This window comes from Telmatherina bonti, assembly GCF_933228915.1.
Source record: "Telmatherina bonti genome assembly, chromosome: 14".
NCBI lineage: Eukaryota > Metazoa > Chordata > Actinopteri > Atheriniformes > Telmatherinidae > Telmatherina > Telmatherina bonti.
The window spans coordinates 8,143,313-8,163,237 of NC_136612.1; the positions used below are offsets into that span (position 1 = coordinate 8,143,313).

The 19,925-nt window shown below is 44.9% G+C and overlaps 1 protein-coding gene across 1 annotated transcript; it reads left to right on the top strand.

Moving 5' to 3' along the window:
- Positions 1–968: 968 nt before the first annotated feature.
- Positions 969–18,760, top strand: rab11fip4a (RAB11 family interacting protein 4 (class II) a; the record flags this gene model as incomplete). Its single annotated transcript, XM_079252359.1, has 15 exons — positions 969–1,121; positions 5,842–5,929; positions 6,737–6,825; positions 8,734–8,891; positions 9,248–9,409; positions 11,274–11,408; positions 12,047–12,082; positions 12,197–12,305; positions 13,132–13,235; positions 15,132–15,272; positions 16,346–16,427; positions 16,858–16,995; positions 17,075–17,221; positions 17,298–17,441; positions 18,637–18,760. The coding sequence occupies 15 exons, from the start codon at positions 969–971 to the stop codon at positions 18,751–18,753; spliced, it is 1,803 nt and encodes a 600-aa protein (XP_079108485.1). The 3' UTR covers positions 18,754–18,760.
- Positions 18,761–19,925: the final 1,165 nt, after the last annotated feature.

The window sequence follows — 19,925 nt, forward strand, 5'->3', positions numbered from 1 at the left end:
TTATTACTTTCATTGATCATAATTGGACCTGATCAGTACCGATCACAGGTACTGATTCATGCCTGACGTGTTGCATACTGGTGTTTCTGGTAAGCAGCAGAAATACCAGTATGGGATGTTTCCAGTACAGTTTCTATATCTGTATGAGGTGAAGAATGTTTCATGAATCTTAGTCCTTTTTTTTTTTTTTTTTCCAAACTCCAACTATAGTATATGGAGTGGTATAGTCCAGGGTATATGCGGCTATACGGATTATACCCTCTTCTAACCACCCTGTGATTGTGTTTTCACAATTACAAATGTCCCTCCTCATGTAATTATGTCAACCAGCAGCTCGGATAAGGTTTCCAGTATGCTACACTGGTGCAGTTAGCCGTCGTCTGCGTTAACTTTAGCCTGAACATAGACATAATACAGATATATGTATATATGTCTATGAGCCTGTCTCTCACCAGTCTGTGTGCCAGTACTGGTTTAGTCATTTCATAACTCTTCATCCCTGAAACCAAAGAGCAGAAATGATGTGACAATGAGCAGATATACTGATGTATATTTGAGGTAAACTACGTTGGGTAGTCTTACATCTCACTTTTTCTGAAACAGTTTTTATTGGGCTACTTTTGGTTTTTCTGTTTTGAAAAAAAGGGGCAAAAATTGAGAGTACACCCACTTCCTGGGGTACCACTACATCCCTAGATGGATGGATGGATACAGATAGATGGAGAGAAAGATGGATAGATAACACATCTGGATTATAAACCTGTCTCTGTGACGTCATGCTTCGGCTTTGAACCGTCCATCTTCGTCTTTTTCCGTAACTCCTCGCGCCCGCTGGGCGCGCGATGCTGCTGATGTCACAACAACAGAGGTACCAGTCGGTCCAGTAGACTGGTACTGAGGACTGGAGCGATCATGGCGACCGTCCTCCCGGTTCTGTCCCGCTGGGTCTGAAGGAGACTAGATCCGGGATGGAGGGGCAGGTTTTCCCGGACCAGGAGCAGCTCCTGCTGTTCCTCAGGAGGCTGAAGGAGGTGTTCGACGTCTGCGACGATGATGCTGACGGCTTCATCCGGGTGGAGCACCTACTGGACCTCGGTCTTCAGTTCGGCCAAGGAGACGAGGTGAGGTCCGGGCCTGGTCCGGAGGGGTTCTGGTCCGGTGTGGGGTTTGTCTACAACGTGTCCTTCAGGTCTGATAAGTCTGCAGCTGAAAACCTACCTGCGTGTTTTTGTCACGGTCACAGGTGCGCGAGACGTTCTCTAGCTGGAGGTCGTTCCTCCGAACAGAACCAGAACCGCCTGTAGAGGACCTGGTTAAACTCTGGATTCATCCGCTCCACATAATTATTGATTAAAATAGGAAGAATCGATAAGTGATTTTATTGATCAGTGATGGTTTAAAGGTGAAATTATGTCGCAGAATTTAATGTTTTTAAATCATTAAAACATCCAGTGATTTGATGTAAATTTAAAAAAAAAAAAAAAACCCAGCCGTCATGAGTTCATTGAAAGATCTTATTGGTTCTTCTGCTCAGCAGTCGCCTTAGATCCATTGATCAATCCTCTGATCTGTGGTGTGTTACATCATATTTATTATATTTATCATATTTATATTTATTAATCTATGATGACGTCGTTCAGCCGCATCCTGATGTCTTCTGTGAGGAAATAAGGTTTTAAACCAGTTTGGCAGATGTGAGGCGTCCTCTTCCATGTATGATGTAATGTACTGCGTTACCACGGAAACACTGTAGAAATGGATCTGTTTAATCCATCAAACACTCCGAGGGAGCAGCTCCACTTTCTGTCTTCTGCTGGATCTAAAATGTCTCCAAACAAGACAGCCCACCATGTTGATGGTTAGTCTCCTCCAGCCTGGTCTCCTCCAGCCTGGTCTCCTCTAGCTGGTCTCCTCCAGCCTGGTCTCCTCTAGCTGGTCTCCTCCAGCCTGGTCTCCTCTAGCTGGTCTCCTCCAGCCTGGTCTCCTCTAGCTGGTCTCCTCCAGCCTGGTCTCCTCTAGCTGGTCTCCTCTAGCTGGTCTCCTCCAGCCTGGTCTCCTCTAGCTGGTCTCCTCTAGCTGGTCTCCTCCAGCCTGGTCTCCTCTAGCTGGTCTCCTCTAGCTGGTCTCCTCCAGCCTGGTTTCCTCTAGCTGGTCTCCTCCAACCTGGTCTCCTCCAGCCTGGTCTCCTCCAGCCTGGTCTCCTCCAACCTGGTGTCCTCCAGCCTGGTCTCCTCCAGCCTGGTTTCCTCTAGCTGGTCTCCTCCAGCCTGGTCTCCTCCAGCCTGGTCTCCTCCAGCCTGGTTTCCTCTAGCTGGTCTCCTCCAGCCTGGTCTCCTCCAGCCTGGTCTCCTCCAACCTGGTCTCCTCCAGCCTGGTCTCCTCCAGCCTGGTCTCCTCCAGCCTGGTCTCCTCCAACCTGGTCTCCTCCAGCCTGGTCTCCTCCAACCTGGTCTCCTCCAGCCTGGTCTCCTCTAGCTGGTCTCCTCTAGCTGGTCTCCTCCAGCCTGGTTTCCTCTAGCTGGTCTCCTCCAACCTGGTCTCCTCCAGCCTGGTCTCCTCCAGCCTGGTTTCCTCTAGCTGGTCTCCTCCAGCCTGGTTTCCTCTAGCTGGTCTCCTCCAGCCTGGTCTCCTCCAGCCTGGTCTCCTCTAGTTGGTCTCCTCCAGCCTGGTTTCCTCTAGCTGGTCTCCTCCAGCCTGGTTTCCTCTAGCTGGTCTCCTCCAGCCTGGTCTCCTCCAGCCTGGTCTCCTCCAGCCTGGTCTCCTCCAGCCTGGTCTCCTGCAGCCGTGTTTCTACGTGTGATTTTGTATTTTTAATCTCCTACGTTTCACGGCCAGTACAGGTGTGGGAACGTCAGGTAAACACCTACGTCTCAGACGGAAACAGGTGCAAACATCTGAACATTTATTCATCATCAGCTTATAACTGATGGATTCCACATCGTAACAATGACTCGCTTCCTGTCAGCTGATGGTGGTGGGATCGTTTCTCTCCACATGTGAGTTTACTGATGAGAAGGCTGAAAGTCTTTCCTGGTTCCTCCAACATTCTATTCTATTCTATTCTATTCTATTCTATTCTATTCTATTCTATTCTATTCTATTCTATTCTATTCTATTCTATTCTACAGTCATTTAGCAGACGCTTTAATCCAAAGCGACTTACATATGAGTGAGAACAACACAAGCAGGAAATCTACCAGTAGATGACATCATAGGAAGGTGCTGGTGGACCATCCAGTTGGACGCAGGTCCTTCCATGAAGTGCTGCAGGCTCTCTTTGTTTACTTCCTTCCCACCCCATAATATCACCTATTTTATAATACAAAGAATTAATACCATAAAGTTTGTTGTAAAGAACTGGGCTAAGTTCTCCAACTTTCCAACAAATATAGCTATACTGAGACAGGGACTCTGCAGAGCGGACAGAGTTTGGGAGATCCTCCCACCATCGTGGAACAACAGAGGAAAGGATTCTGGCTGGTGATTTAGTCCCACGTTGTGGTGGTAACACGAGGCGTCTTTCACTGGTGGAACGTAGCTGTGGAGAGGGAGTGTAGGTCTGGATTAGGGAGTGAAGGTAGACGGGAGCCGTTTGAGTTGTTTTGTAAGCCAGAAGCAAAGCTTTAAATTTGATGCGTGCGGCAACTGGAAGCCAGTGAAGAGCGATTAGCAGCGGAGTGACATGAGCTCGTTTGGGTTGGTTGAAAACCAGACGCGCTGCGGCATTCTGGATCATCTGCAGAGGTTTAACAGAGCACGCAGGCAGAGCTGCCAGTAGGGAACTGCAGTAATCGATGTGTGGGTTGACCAGAGCATGAACCAGAAGCTGAGTCGTGTGTTCGGTCAGGTACGTCTGATTCTCTTGATGTTGTTGAGAGCATATCGGCAGGTACGGGCAACCGAGGCAACATGGACCTTAAAGGTTCCAGACTGTCCATACTTGATGCGTTATTACATTAAAAATTTAATTAATGACAAATGACAAAAAGCACTTTTTTTTTTTTTTTTTACTGGTAGGCAAACATTTAAGAAGGGTCTTTGTTATTAATTAAACTTGTAATTTAATAACACATCAAATATAGACAGAGTGGAACCTACATGTTTAAAAAAAACTGTCTAATTATGACTGTTGTTATTTTTTTTTAGTTATATTGATAAGATTGAAAATCTTACATACTCCACCTTTAAAGGTCAGCTGGTCATCCACCATGACCCCAAGATTCCGGGCAGCAGGCGTAGGAACAAGACAGCGTCTTACTGATGTAAGAAAGGATTGGCTGGACAGACAATGAGCTCTGTCTTGGACAGATTGAGCTGAAGGTGGCGAGCCTTCATCCATGCAGAGATATCAGCATGCCGAGATATCAGCATGGCGTGCACGCTCTCACAAGCAGCCGATTCTGTGGTTTATTTCTGGATCCTCGCCAGGTTGCTGCGTTCATATTTTATCTCGTTTAATCATCATTAATTCAAAAGCTGCAGCCAGAGGACAGAACTGGTTTAGACTGGATCTGGTATGTTTGTGCTGACAGTCCAACCAGGATAGAACTAGTTCACATAGATTGTAAATGACACTAGAAACCGTGCAGTCAGAGAAGGAGGAAGAAGGAAAGAAAACAGGTGAATCCTGCTGCTGTGGGACAACGAGAAGGAAAACGGGAATTAAATCCGGGGACATGCAGCAGGGAGGATTTTTCTTTCAGCTGAAGGCGTAAAAATAGCTCCGTCAGACTGGAGGCGCCTCCTGCTGCTCCCTGTGGAGGAAGATGAAGGCAGATCGTTGATTATTCGTAAATAAATTGTTCTGCACTGCAGCGTTGCTTCTTCCCTGAACTGGAAAACTCTGCTTTAGTCATTCCCTGGATCCCTGATGCTGAAATCTACTCTTCATTTAATCATCGTCATCATCCTCGTCCTGTATGAAGCCAAGTCAAGACGACGCTGCTCAGTGACAACGAATGATCAGGACATCATGGTCTTCATCCATCTGAGACCCAGTCCAGATGTTCTGAAACCAGTCTGACTGCTGGTCCCAGCATCCCAGTTCCACAGATCCTCAGAATGAACCATGTTTCCTTTCATCGTGCTGAAATAAGTTTTACAATCCGTCACGGTGCACAGCACAGTTTAGGCCTGGTCCGGCTCAGACCTGGTTCAGATGTGGGTCAGGCTTGGATCAGGCCTAGTCCGGGTCCAGTCCAGGCCTTATCATGCCTGGCTCAGGCGTGGTTCTGATCTGGTTCATGTTTATGTCAGCCTTGGTAAAGTCTCAGGTCCATTTAAGGTTCAGGAGTAGTTTAGTTCCAGTTCAGGTGCTGCGTAGACCTGGCCCTGTTCTGGCTCAGGACCGGTTCGGGTCTGGCTCGGGACCAGTTCAGGTCTGGTTCAGGCCAGATCAGGACTATCAACGGCTGTGTGTTGAAGGTTTTGGACCAACTGGATCTCCAGAACCTCCTGCTAGAGAATATAATAAAAAAATCAGATCTATCAGATCAAAATATATCATTTTATTTTGATCTATTTGTGTCATTTATGAATTTATTGATTAATTTATGTTGAAATATATATATATATTTTATATATATATATATATTTCATATATATATTTTATATATATATTATATATATATATCTATATCTATATATATCTATATATAGATATAGATATATATAGATATAGATATATATAGATATATACATATATATTATCTCCAGTCTCAAACCTCAAACCTCAGTTTTACCTCCATGTCCTGTTTCCAGCTGAAGGAGTAAAATGTACTTCAGGAAGTTTCCGTGTGATGGTTTTACTGGTAGAACTTACTGGACGTCTTGTTGTTGCAGGTGAAGAAGCTGACCAGACACCTGTATCCCAATGCTCACGGGAAAATCAACTTTAAAGACTTCTGTCATGCAGTGTTTGCTATTAAAGGTAAGACGTCTGATGGGTTCTCAGGGAGACTGGTTGTGTTTCACACATTGGAGGTGGTCCGAGGTGGGTTTGTCCCATAGACCATATATGAAAGATGGATGGAGCCTTCGGATGTTAAAAGTGAAGCCTATGCGGAAGGGCATAAAACTGCAGTTCCCCCTTCATCCACTAGGGGCTGCAAAACAGAGTGAATCCCCATAGACTCCCATGTTAAAAAGACCAACTTCACAGCAGAAATAAACATGTTTACAGCCTGGTTCAAAAATCCATTTTCGGTCTAATAGGTCAGGTTTACCTTCCTATGGGGGAGTGAATTCTTTTCTAACATTTAGGGGCGTGTCCTTTTGATTGACAGGTACCCAATCTCCTGCTTCAAGTCAGAAAAACGTAGAACAACCACGGTTTTTAGCCGGTTAACAACGTGACTTAGCTTTAGCCCGCTTACCTCCGTTAGCTGGTTATCTCCTGTTATCTCCGGGTTAGCTCGGTTAGCTCTTAGCTACAGAAAGCTCGGAGTTCGCTCGATGTCAATCATCCACCATGACGCTCACAGCCCCCCTCTCAGCTCCACCTCTTTGCCCATATTTGTATTTTCCGGACGAGATGACACGCATGCCCCTGCCAAGATGGCGATGGTGGGAACCGCCCACTGAGCTTCAATTCAGCTCTTCAGAAACCTACGGGTGACATCTCGGAGGCGCCACCCATCTTTTTATATACAGTCCATGGTTTGTCCCCAGTGGATTCGGGACACGATGTCTCATTCAGTTTCTACTGTTCAGCCATTTTCCTTCCTTCCTCCTGCAGGCTGTGAGGAGATACTAAAGATGGCCGTGGGTCCTCGCAGTCTGGCGTCCCGCCATCAGGCTGTTACAGACAACGGATACATTTACCAGGTACCGCCTCCTCCTTTTAATCAAACCTTTGAATGAAGTTGTGCACGCAGACCCACAGCCAACGAACAAATGAAGTGTGAAAACAGCACAGATTCCAGCTCTTCAGATGTTTAAATCCAGCCAGATGTTGCCAGATGATTCTTCAGGTTTCTACTCAAGGCTGGATTATCCAATGGGCACGTGAGGTCCATGTAGGGCAAACACCAGCAGTTTGGACATGAAACAAAATAAAATAATAAAATAAAAAGCCAGATAGTTACAACACAGTGTCTAGTGGGTTGCTATTGGCACCACTGGTTGAGAGATGTTAGAAACATTGTTTCACAGTGTATCATTCCCACTTTTCACAATGTTGTGGTGGGGAAGGGGGGCCCCTGGGACACTCTGGGCCCAGTGGCCTCTGCACGTTTAATCCGGCCCTGTTTCCACTCACTGTTTTACTTTCTCCTGATGTGTTTGCATTTAAATCCAACTACACGTCTTCCTCTCAGGGGCTTGGTGAACCTGGTCCATTACGCCGCCCTCAGAGCCTCTTCCTTTATATAACCCCAGTCTGTGATTAGTCACATGGTGATCCCATCGAATTAAAGCCCCGCCCCCTGCCTGCTAGCTGAGACCAAACATTCAGCTCTTTTGAAATGGGAGTCGACTCTTCTGGTTCGCTTCAGAGGAGTCACAAATTCATCATTCGTTACAGTTCCTGCAAGTTTGTCTTCCTTCCCACCAAGAGTGATTTTAACCTGTATGGAAGTAAATCTGTTCCACCAGATCTTAACATTTTATAAGCCTTTGAATTTTAAGCACCAGAATTTTATGCAGCCAATTAACGTATCTCAATTTTAATAATCTGAATTTAATGCTTCAATTTTTTAATCGTTTTAAATCGAGTTTTAAAATTCAAGACTTAAAATTCGAAGATAGAAATTTCAAAGGAAAATAATTCAGACTGCCACAATTCAACAGTCAAAATTTTATGGTTAAAATTTGCCGTCAGAAAATCTGTTCCACTGGGATTACCATCTCGTTTCTGTTGTCAGTGTAAAGCTATGATCAATTTTGTCTGCGCTACTTCCGAATATAAAAAAAATTGTCCGAGGTGACTGATGGAGTGTGACGTGAATAGTTGAATACCAGTTCGATGTTTACTGAATTGACTGGTAATCCCAGTGGAACAGGTTTTCTGACGGCCAATTTTAACCAACAAATCCTGTTTTTCTTTTCTTTGAATTTTGAGTCTTGAATTTTAAAACTCTGAAAACATAGTAGCAAAAATAAACGATTTAAAAATGTATGCATTTAATTCGATTTAATAAAATTCAGATATGTTAATTAGTTGCATAAAAGTTTGGTGCTTGAAATTGAAATTAAAAAATGCTAAAATTCAAAATCTGGTGGAACAGATTTACTTCCATAGGAGTGCACGCGTGTGTGTGTGTGTGTGTGTGTGTGTGTGTGTGTGTGTGTTGGGGGGTGTCGTCTAGAGCCCTGTGCTCGCTTCTAGAAACAAATCATCTGATTTTTAACAGCAGCTCATTTCCTGTTGGTCTAAACTCAAACATTATTGTAATGTTATCAGATTTTTATGACAAAGAAAATTTCAGGATTTTTTTAGTTAAAAGGAAACAAGTCAGAAGCTGCTTCCCTCTAAACTCTGTGGAATAACATCTGATTCCAGCCGTCCAGCCGCTTCCTGAAACATCACTTCCTCCACGGATGAAGTGATGTTTCAGGTTGATTAAAACTTTAAAATAAAAAGGAAAAACTGTGAAAGTCTTTCTGGACCTCAAACCGTTGTATTCATGGGAAAACTGTGTGGAACGTTGGGAAGGGGTTTCCATGGAAACAGACGCCAGGTCAGGTCCAACCGCAGGTGATCTTATCCTCGCTCTGATGTGTTTTTCTCGGCAGAACGGGGAGGCCAAGCTGGCTCCGCCTCTCATCTTGTGCACACACTCCTACCCAGAATGCAGTGCGTTCGGTGAGGGCTGCGGTGCTGATGCAGACATGGACAGCAGTGCAGAAAACACCAACAGCTCCGACACTCTGGACACATCCCGCTCAGACAGGTCAGTGTGCTGGCAGCGCCCTGCAGGGTGGTCCAGCGGGCCACAGCACAACTACAAGGTTCGCTGTGGATGGACTCAATTTTCAATTCCAGGATTTTATCCAGAGGATGCAGGTCTGGTGGTCTAGACACACAGTGTCACAAGAAACCAGTTCTGGATCCTAAAAAAGTCTGACTGTGATCAGGACAAAAGTCTGATGGTCAGTGGGAGCAGCAGCAGAAAGTCCAGAGCCTCCCGTACACCGGTCTCTGGATCCGGTATAGACTCTGGGTCTGATCCAGACTCTGGACCAGATGCAGACTCCAGATTGTAGTCATGGTATTCTGATGATTGATCATGTTCCTCTTTAATCCCAGCCACCTGATTGGCTCAGCATCAGCGTCCGTCATCTCTGGGGAGGAGCAGTTTGAGGACTATGGAGAGGGGGTGGACGTGGACCTGACTCCCAGCAGTCCCTGTCCTGAAGAGGACACCCGAACAAACGGCTTCTCAGACCTGGGATCCTCACTTCCCTCCAGGTTTGTTTCTGGTCTAACATCCATCCATCCATCCATATATCCATCTGTACATCCATCCATCCATACATCCATCCATTTATCCATCCACCCATACATCCATCTATCCATCCATCCATCCATTTATCCATCCATCCATATATCCATCTGTACATCCATCCATCCATTTATCCATCCACCCATACATCCATCCATCCATCTATCCATATATCCATCTGTACATCCATCCATCCATTTATCCATCCACCCATATATCCATCTGTACATACATACATCCATCCATCCATCCATATATCCATCTGTACATCCATCCATCCATTTATCCATCAGTCCATATATCCATCTGTACATCCATCCATCCATACATCCATCCATTTATCCATCCACCCATACATCCATCTATCCATCCATCCATCCATCCATTTATCCATCCATCCATATATCCATCTGTACATCCATCCATCCATTTATCCATCCACCCATATATCCATCTGTACATACATCCATCCATCCATCCATCCATCCATATATCCATCTGTACATCCATCCATCCATTTATCCATCCATCCATATATCCATCTGTACATCCATCCATCCATACATCCATCCATTTATCCATCCACCCATACATCCATCCATCCATCCATCCATCCATCCATCCATATATCCATCTGTACATCCATCCATTTATCCATCCATCCATATATCCATCTGTACATCCATCCATCCATTTATCCATCCATCCATATATCCATCCATCCATTCATCCATCCATTTATCCATCCACCCATCCATCCATCCATCCATCCATCCATCCATCCATCCATCCATATATCCATCTGTACATCCATCCATTTATCCATCCATCCATATATCCATCTGTACATCCATCCATACATCCATCCATTTATCCATCCATCCATATATCCATCTGTACATCCATCCATCCATTTATCCATCCATCCATATATCCATCTATCCATCCATCCATCCATCCATCCATCCATTTATCCATCCATCCATATATCCATCTGTACATCCATCCATCCATCCATACATCCATCCATTTATCCATCCATCCATATATCCATCTGTACATCCATCCATCCATCTGTACATCCATACATCCATCCATTCATACATCCATCCATTTATCCATCCATCCATCCATCTGTACATCTGTTCATCCATCCATCTATCTGTACATTCATACATCCATCCATTTATCCATCCATCCATATATCCATCCATCCATCCAACCACTCATCCATCCATCCATTAACCCATCCATTTATCCATCCATCCGTCCGTCCATACATACATACATACATCCGTCCATCCATCCATCCACCCATCCATCCATTCATCCATCCATCCACCCATCCACCCGTACACCCATCCATCCATCCATATATCCATCTGTACATCCATCCGTACATCCATTCGTACATCCATCTATCTTTCCATCCATCCATCCATCCATCCATCCATCCATCCATCCATTTATCCATAGTGTGTGTTAGTTACTCTGTGGCTGCAGGAGATGAGACATGAGTCTTCTGGTCGGACAGTGATATTAATCTTGAGTCTTAAATCAACAGAGTAGGGTCATCATTTAGTAGGTGTGTGGAGGTCATATTTATGGTGAATGTGAGTTTTTTTTGGGGGGTTCTGCTTCTATTCTGAATCTATTTAAACTGAAACATGATGAGCTGATTGCTGAAATACCAAGTCATCTCTGAATCAGCTGTAAAACATGGTCCTTCTCCTCACTCAGACATTTGTTGGCGCTTCACACGTGAAAAATACTCATTGTGGAACTGCAGGTGTGACTAACAGGTTGTTTCTGGTGTCGTCGTGTCTGCAGTGCAGGACAGACCCCTCAGAAGATGCGGCAGCTCTACAACAGTGACCTGCTGGACATCTACTGCTCTCAGTGCTGCAAGAAAGTGAACCTGCTCAACGACCTGGAGGCTCGGCTCAGAAACCTGAAGGCCAACAGGTGGACACATCACATCCACACTGGTTATACAGACGTCTACAAGAGTTTGTGTAACAGTGAAAGTCTGTCTCTTCTATCATCATCATCATCATCATCACTCTGTGATGAATATCTGACCGTTTAGGTGATTAACGGACGTTTCCAGCATTTCTCTCCCATCCAGGAGGTTTACAATCCAGCCACAACATGTAGTGTTTATTCAGAGACTCTGTGTGGTAAATCTACAATGATCCATGATAACAACATTATTTATCACATCTTCATCCTAAAGAAAGATCACTACACCGCTTCATACGTTACTGCAGTCATGTGATCTTTTTACAGCTGAGTGCTTCATGGATAAGTCAGGGACTAAACTACATGAAGGAGATGTTCAGCAGTGAACTGGACTGAGGACCAGACTTAGCTCTGAAATCAGGTCCACTTCTGACTGGGACCGCTGCTGGATAAACCCAGCTGTACTGATACGTGCACGCTTCTATAAACCGTCATTTGTTTTAATGTGTGGCGAAGGTGGAACATCGGATTGAGGAGGCCTCTGAGTCCTTCTGTCACTTGCACATGGTCGGGACCTGATGATGATGATGATGATAAGCACCCCTCAGTGTGTATGACTCAGTTTGTCTCTTGTGTTTCAGTCCTAACAGAAAGATTTCCAGCACAGCGTTCGGACGGTGAGTCATCTGACCTTCATCCTTCAGCTTTATTAGATGATGATGTTTTCTGGTCAAAATCATTGTGATGAAGATGTGTGTGTCATCACTTTCTAAATGTGTGTGTGCGTGCAGTCAGCTGTTCCAGGCCAACCACAGCGTTTTCGGCTCCAGTCAGGGCAGCAGCACAGAGGATCTGTTCACTGACAGCATCGACTCCTGCGACCTCGACATCACAGAGAAAGTAAATGAAATTTTATACCAAACTGCTCGTTTTAAACCAGTTCTGACAAATCTACCTCATGATCCAGTCCCGTTTAGATAAGTAATGACCGAACTAAGGAAAACCTCCATTAGAACCAGAACCGGGAAGAAAACCTCCATCATGACCAGAACCATGGAGAGTAACGTCCATTAGAACCAGAACCATGATGGAAAACCTCTATTAGGACCAGAACCAGGAAGGAAACTACAAAGAGCTGAGGCTTTGCCTGCAGGAGGGAAAGCAGGATTGGTGGTTTCCATGGCAACACCTAACCTTGTCGGGGAGTTGCGCGTCGCCACAGTGAGACTGGATGTTGGACCAGTGGTCCCAGAGGTAACAGGAGAAAAGTCCAACTTTGAGGATTTTAAGCGACTGGAGAGGAAAGTTGAACAGATTGAGAGTGTCTGTTTCTGCACCGTGTCGACACTGCGTGGATGCTGAAAAGCATCAGGAAGTGGAGAAAAAAGAACATCCTGGCACTTTGTCCCACCTGTTTCTATCCTGTATGATCAATCACAATCATCCAATATCAGGTCTCATCCAAAACATCTTCTTATAAAAGAAACTAATAAAAGAATAGTGTTTCTGGGACTTTTATAAGTTCAAGAAACATGAGACAAAATTTTACTTACTGGATGATGTTTACAGAATAAACACATGATCAGGAAATGATCCGTATGGAGAAGACGTGTTCCTGGATCTCCAGAGGAAAACTGGATTCATGGAACTCCTCTTTCCCATCTCAGCATACTGCAGCACGTATCTGGCTTACCAGCAACTCTGTTTACCTGGTTGCCTCTTTCAGGTCAGCTACCTGGAGAAGAAGGTGACGGAGCTCGAGAGCGACAGTCTGGCCAACGGGGACCTCAAGTCCAGGCTCAAACATGAGAACACACACCTGGTCCACAGGTAAAACACACACACCTGGTCCACAGGTAAAACACGCATACCTGGTCCACAGGTAAAAAATGCATACCTGGTCCACAGGTAAAATACGCATACCTGGTCCACAGGTAAAAAATGCATACCTGGTCCACAGGTAAAATACGCATACCGGGTCCACAGGTAAAACACGCATACCTGGTCCACAGGTAAAATACGCATACCGGGTCCACAGGTAAAATACGCATACAGGGTCCACAGGTAAAACACGCATACCTGGTCCACAGGTAAAAAATGCATACCTGGTCCACAGGTAAAATACGCATACCTGGTCCACAGGTAAAAAATGCATACCTGGTCCACAGGTAAAACACGCATACCTGGTCCACAGGTAAAACACGCATACCTGGTCCACAGGTAAAAAATGCATACCTGGTCCACAGGTAAAATACGCATACCTGGTCCACAGGTAAAACACGCATACCTGGTCCACAGGTAAAACTGCATACCTGGTCCACAGGTAAAACTGCATACCTGGTCCACAGGTAAAACACGCATACCTGGTCCACAGGTAAAACTGCATACCTGGTCCACAGGTAAAACACGCATACCTGGTACACAGGTAAAACACGCATACCTGGTCCACAGGTAAAACACGCATACCTGGTCCACAGGTAAAACTGCATACCTGGTCCACAGGTAAAACACGCATACCTGGTCCACAGGTAAAACACTCATACCTGGTCCACAGGTAAAACATGCATAACTGGTCCACAGGTAAAACTGCATACCTGGTCCACAGGTAAAACTGCATACCTGGTCCACAGGTAAAACACGCATACCTGGTCCACAGGTAAAACACGCATAACTGGTCCACAGGTAAAACACGCATAACTGGTCCACAGGTAAAACACGCATAACTGGTCACCAGGTAAAACATGCATAACTGGTCCACAGGTAAAACTGCATACCTGGTCCACAGGTAAAACTGCATACCTGGTCCACAGGTAAAACACGCATACCTGGTCCACAGGTAAAACACGCATAACTGGTCCACAGGTAAAACACGCATAACTGGTCCACAGGCAAAACACGCATAACTGGTCCACAGGTAAAACATGCATACCTGGTCCACAGGTAAAACATGCATAACTGGTCCACAGGTAAAACATGCATAACTGGTCCACAGGTAAAACATGCATACCTGGTCCACAGGACCTTTACTGGGACTTCTACCCAGACATTTGCCAGGACTTCATCCCGGACCTTTGCCAGGACTTCATCCCGGACCTTTGCAAGAACTTCTACCCGGAGCTTTGCTGGGACTTCTACCTGGACATTTGCCGGTAGTTCTATCTGGCCTTTAATAGGACTTCGACCTGGACCTTTACCAGGACTTGTACCCTGACCTTTACCAGGACTTTGACCTGGACCTTTACCAGGACTTGTACCCTGACCTTTACCAGGACTTTGACCTGGACCTTTACCAGGACTTGTACCCTGACCTTTACCAGGACTTTGACCTGGACCTTTACCAGGACTTGTACCCTGACCTTTACCAGGACTTTGACCTGGACCTTTACCAGGACTTGTACCCTGACCTTTACCAGGACTTTGACCTGGACCTTTACCAGGACTTCAACCCAGACTTTTACGAGGACTTGTACCCGGACTGCTAGCAGGATTTGGGCGGCGTCTTTCTGGCAACTACATTATAAAACTGCTTTTGAACATTTCTTTAGAAAGCAGGAAAATCTTCTGGCCAGCTTTTACTTCCAGCTGCTGTTTGACATATTGGTAAAACTGGATCAATGGAAGTAAAGAAACTAGGCAACATATCTGGCATTAAATACGCCTTCAGCTGCAGACCACCAGAACATTCAGTCCACATGAAATATGTTGTTTCTGTCTCGTTCCTTCCAGGGTTCATGAGCTGGAGGAGCAGGTGAAGGATGCTGAGACGAGGGCTGCAGAGAGTCTGGAGGAGGAGATGAAGAGGCACCGAGAGACTTACAGTAAAATGGAGAGAGACAGGAACTCAGAGATAGACCTGCTTTGTTCCAGGTACACTTCATTACTCACCTGCTTTCAGCATTCACACTCATCACATGCAGGAGGTTCACGGTTTCAGCTCAGTATCAATGGAAACACAACATCTGGGTGTAAACTGTTTCAATGGGGATCCAGCAGATCCAGAAGCAGCCTGTTGGAGGCAGAGTGATGCTGTCTTCTCAGGTTGTCATGGTGACGCACCTGTCCTGCTGCTCGTGTCCAGAGACATCATATATACATAGACGCCGTGTAGTATCACGCTGCCTAGACGAGTTGACGTCTCATTGCGCTGCAATCTGGGATGGGTCTCCATGCGCCTCCGATGCATTTATCTGTAAAGTCTAGGTCCAACAATAACTTCACACATTTTTCCTGAATTTTCTCAGAGTTCAGTTTGTTACAAAGGGCAGAGATATTGTTATGATACAGACCCAGTAAAACATTAAAAACTGTGTTTTTATCCTAAATATTTTTATAATGCTATTTAACAAAGACATGAGGCAGCTACAATATAAATAAATGTATAAATGAATTTGATACTAACATGTTTGATCGTTTATTGATGCATTTGGATTTATCTATTTTATCTGGTCAAATAAATTATTATTCAACCTGATGAAATGTAATTCCACACAATCTGCTTTCAATATTTCGCCGGTTATTGCAACCGTATGCTGAAAACAAAATACGGGAATTGTCACTGGTTTTCTCTTGACTACGGTTGACTCTTTCTTTTATTTACATTTATTAATTTAGCAATATAGAGAAACAGTTGTAGAAAGTCTGAAAATAAATTTAATATTGTGTCAAAACTGTGCAATTCAGAAGTTATGCAGAAAAACACTCAAAGAACGCAAACCTCCACCAAGACCTTAAAAAAGTTCCTGGATCCAAACGGTGATCCGGATCACCACCAAAATTAAACCAGTTCTTCTTTTTCACGTTTCCAACAAAATTCCTGAAAATTTAATGAAAATCCGTCCATAACCTTTTAGGGTATGTTGAACACAAACAGACAAACAGATAAAGCCGGTCGGCTCATGTATGAAATGTGCTGGGTGGATAAATCTGCTGTTGATCCACAGGGTGCAGCAGCTAGAGGACGAGAACGGAGAGATGTCGCTCAACGTTTGTAGACTCAAGTCTCAGACTGAGAAACTGGACCAGGTGAGTCCACCAGGATCAGCCAGCTCCGTATGTAGCCCAGTCTGGTTTATAGTGTGGAGTTATGGGACAGCAGGGGCTCAGGCAGTGGAGCCTGATAAATATTATTATTTATATAAAATATAGTTCAGAGTCCCATCAGCTGCTTTTCACAGAGAAAAACGGACGTAATGTCATCTTTTCTGGTGATGCATCATGTTGGTCTAACATTTTATCCATAATGGTCTTAATGGCGTGTTTTCAGCCAGCTACAGATTCAACATGGATGTTCTGCAGAGCTAAACTCACTACATCACAGAGGAGAGGTTGGAAAGGTCTCAGTTGTGGAAATGGAACATCTGAACCATGGCTGTAGATGCTGTCATCTCCTGGCTGACATGTTGGATCTGTTGCTATGACGCTTCTGTGTCTTCCTCTCTCCATGCGGCTGCAGGAGAAGCAGAGGATGACGGATAAACTGGAGGACACCTCTCTGAGGCTGAAGGACGAGATGGACCTGTACAGGAAGATCATGGACAAGCTCTGGCAGAACCGCCATGACTTCCAGAAGGAGAAAGAGTCCATGCAGGAGGTGAGTCTCTCTCTGTCACTGCTCTCCTGAATGGTGAACTTTGTAGACGGCTTTTCCGTCACGTGTTGAATCTCTCCAGCTGATTGACGACCTCCGCCGGGAGCTGGACTATCTGCAGCTGTTCAAGCTGGAAATGGAGCATCCTGGGAAAGGCAAGGGGCTGTCGGAGTACAACGCCAAGACCAGGGAGATGGAGATGGAGCATGAAGTGAAGAGACTGAAGCAGGTTAACATCACTCCCCTTCCTCATTTCCTGGCATTGTTCCCGACTGCAAGGAGACGTTGTTCCTCTTGTTCTTCAGGAGAACTTTAAGCTGCGGGACCAGAATGACGACCTGAACGCTCAGATTCTCAGTCTGAGTCTGTACGAAGCCAAGAACCTGTTCTCCTGTCACACCAAGGCCCAGTGTCTGGCGGCCGAGATCGACAACGCCTCCAGAGACGAGGTCAGTGTGTCGGCGGGTCATTATTATTATTATTATTCAATTTCCCACCTCTAATTTATGTCTTTCACATTTCAAACATGAAACTTTTTTCAGATTTTTTTTAACTGGTTATTATGGATCTAAAGCTCTTTGTGCTTCGTCATCCTCAGTCAGCGTCTTATTTCACATAAATACATCCAATAATGTTCACGAGCCATCAGACGGTATATCCGACTTCCAGGTGTTTTTCTGTCCTCAATGCTTTCTGAAAGATTCATCTCCCCAGATGGACTTCAGATTAAGTGAAATTCTGCGTTTTTAATGGGTTGCCATGGAGATGAGCTCTCAGCAGAAATAAAACTGAAAAAAAATCCCAAGTTTTAGAGTAAAAACATCTTTGTATCACGATGTCCACTCCCTCTAGAGGCGAAGAATCGAAAAGAAAAATCAAATATCGTGATTTTTTGCTTTACAATTTTAAAATCGATATTTTTGTTTAAAAAATTGTTTGTTTGTTTGTTTTTCCAAATAAAGATAATCTATTATAAAATTCCATTGTCATTTTTATTGTTTTAATTGATCTTTTTGATTGTCTTCTTGGGCATTATAGCAGCAGAATGGTGGTGTGGCTACTGGGTTGTTTTTTCCTCATAGAAATGAAGAAAAATGTTGAGCAAAAACAGTTTTGAACTGTTTTTGTTTTGTTTTTAAGTCTACAAAAATCAACAATATCGAAGAATCAAAATTTAAATCAGAAACCCAACAAACAAACGAAAGCGTATCGTTAAAGCCTCAGCTCCCTCACAATGAGACCGGAGTTTCCCCTCCCTGAAGCCTCTGAAAGCAAAGCATCTCCATGTAAACTGGGAGGATGATTCCTCGCCAAACAGCAGGAAGTAGCGACTTTTCAAAGGGCGGTAATTTCAGAATGATTTTAGCCCAGAGAAGCAAATCCCACCCTGACGTGTTCGGCAAAGCCTCCTGCTTCCTGTGGAGGGAAAATAGTCCCAGTCAGACTTCCGCTTCTGTCGCTACGTGAAGCCGTTTGAGGCAAAGTTGCAGGATAGTTTCCAGCACTTTCATCACCATGGCAACACAACTGACACAGAGCCCACAGGTCCTGCCGAAGTCATAACAATATTATGATTTTATCATCAATAAAACGTTTTGGAGTAGATCTATTTATTTCTCATCTGATTGTGTGTCTCTGTTCCAGCTGGTGGATGCTCTGAAGGAGCAGGAGGAGATCAACCTGCGCCTGAGGCAGTACATGGACAAAATCATCCTGGCCATTCTGGACCACAACCCCTCCATCCTGGAGATTAAGAATTAGAGCTGTCGGTGTAGCAGTCCTGATCTGCCTTCATCTCATCATCTCCCCATCTGTAAAACCTCTGAAGATTCCCTCACAGTTGCTGCAGGTGTTAGCAACTGTTTCCAGCCGAGCAGGCCAGCGATGTGTCCACCCCACAACCAGCAGCTGCCCTCTGGTTTCATGCTGCATGCTCCACACCTGCCAAGTGGAAGAGTTCACATTTAGTTGCCAAAAAAAAAAAAAAAAAGCAGAAGTTGTTTTGTGGACGTACTTTTGAAGTTTTACCTCATTGTTGGACACAATGAAAGCTGAACCACGTCGTTGTGATCACACATCAGCGTATCTAAAGGTTTACATGATCACCTGCTTGGGTTAGTGTGGATTTCCAGCTCTTGTCTGTAACGTAGAATAGATCAGAACACTTTCAAGGTAAAAGTATTCACATGTGCCAGTAGCAACGGTTTCCTGCCAGATCTTCACATCTCGCTCGCTGATGTCTGCGAGAGAAACACGGAAAGCAGGAAACATTGGCGGATGTCTCAGATGTCTGACGATCCTGTTTTCCTGTGAAAGGAACTGAGGAGTTGGAAACCTCCATGAGAGGACGAAGGTCCACCGTCAGATCTGTAACGTTGCTTTTAAAGAGGGTTTCTTCTTCTGTTGCCAACACGCAGGTCACAAGCTAGCTGCCGATGAACACTTCTCTTTATTCAGACTCTTCTGGTTCATAACGGGTCATAACCGAGCCGATCCTCACCCAGCTGAGACAGGCCCCGCCCCCCTCGCAGCCCTCACCTGGACGAACTGGGATGTAGAAGATGGAGCATAGAAATGGTTCTGGGTCCAGTCCGGTTCCAGGAACCTCCACATGTGTCTAAAACGAAGAGTTTGGATCTGGCTCAGACTGGGACAGACCAGAACCCCTCTGGTCTTCACCAGTCCAGCAGCCCGACTCCATCTTCAACCCCAGGAGTTTAATTTAACACAAGTTTGGATGGAAATAGATTTATTATCCGACTGAAGTGACTTTGGGTCGTGATCAAAGCTTCTGACTGTTTTTGTCCATCCAGTGTGTAATCCCAGTTCATAACTACCAGAACCAGACTCGACCCAGTCCCCTTCAGATAGTGGTTTTGATGCTGCAAACTAAACTTGGAGGAAAACTGCTGAGAAGACGTTTTAGTAAAAAG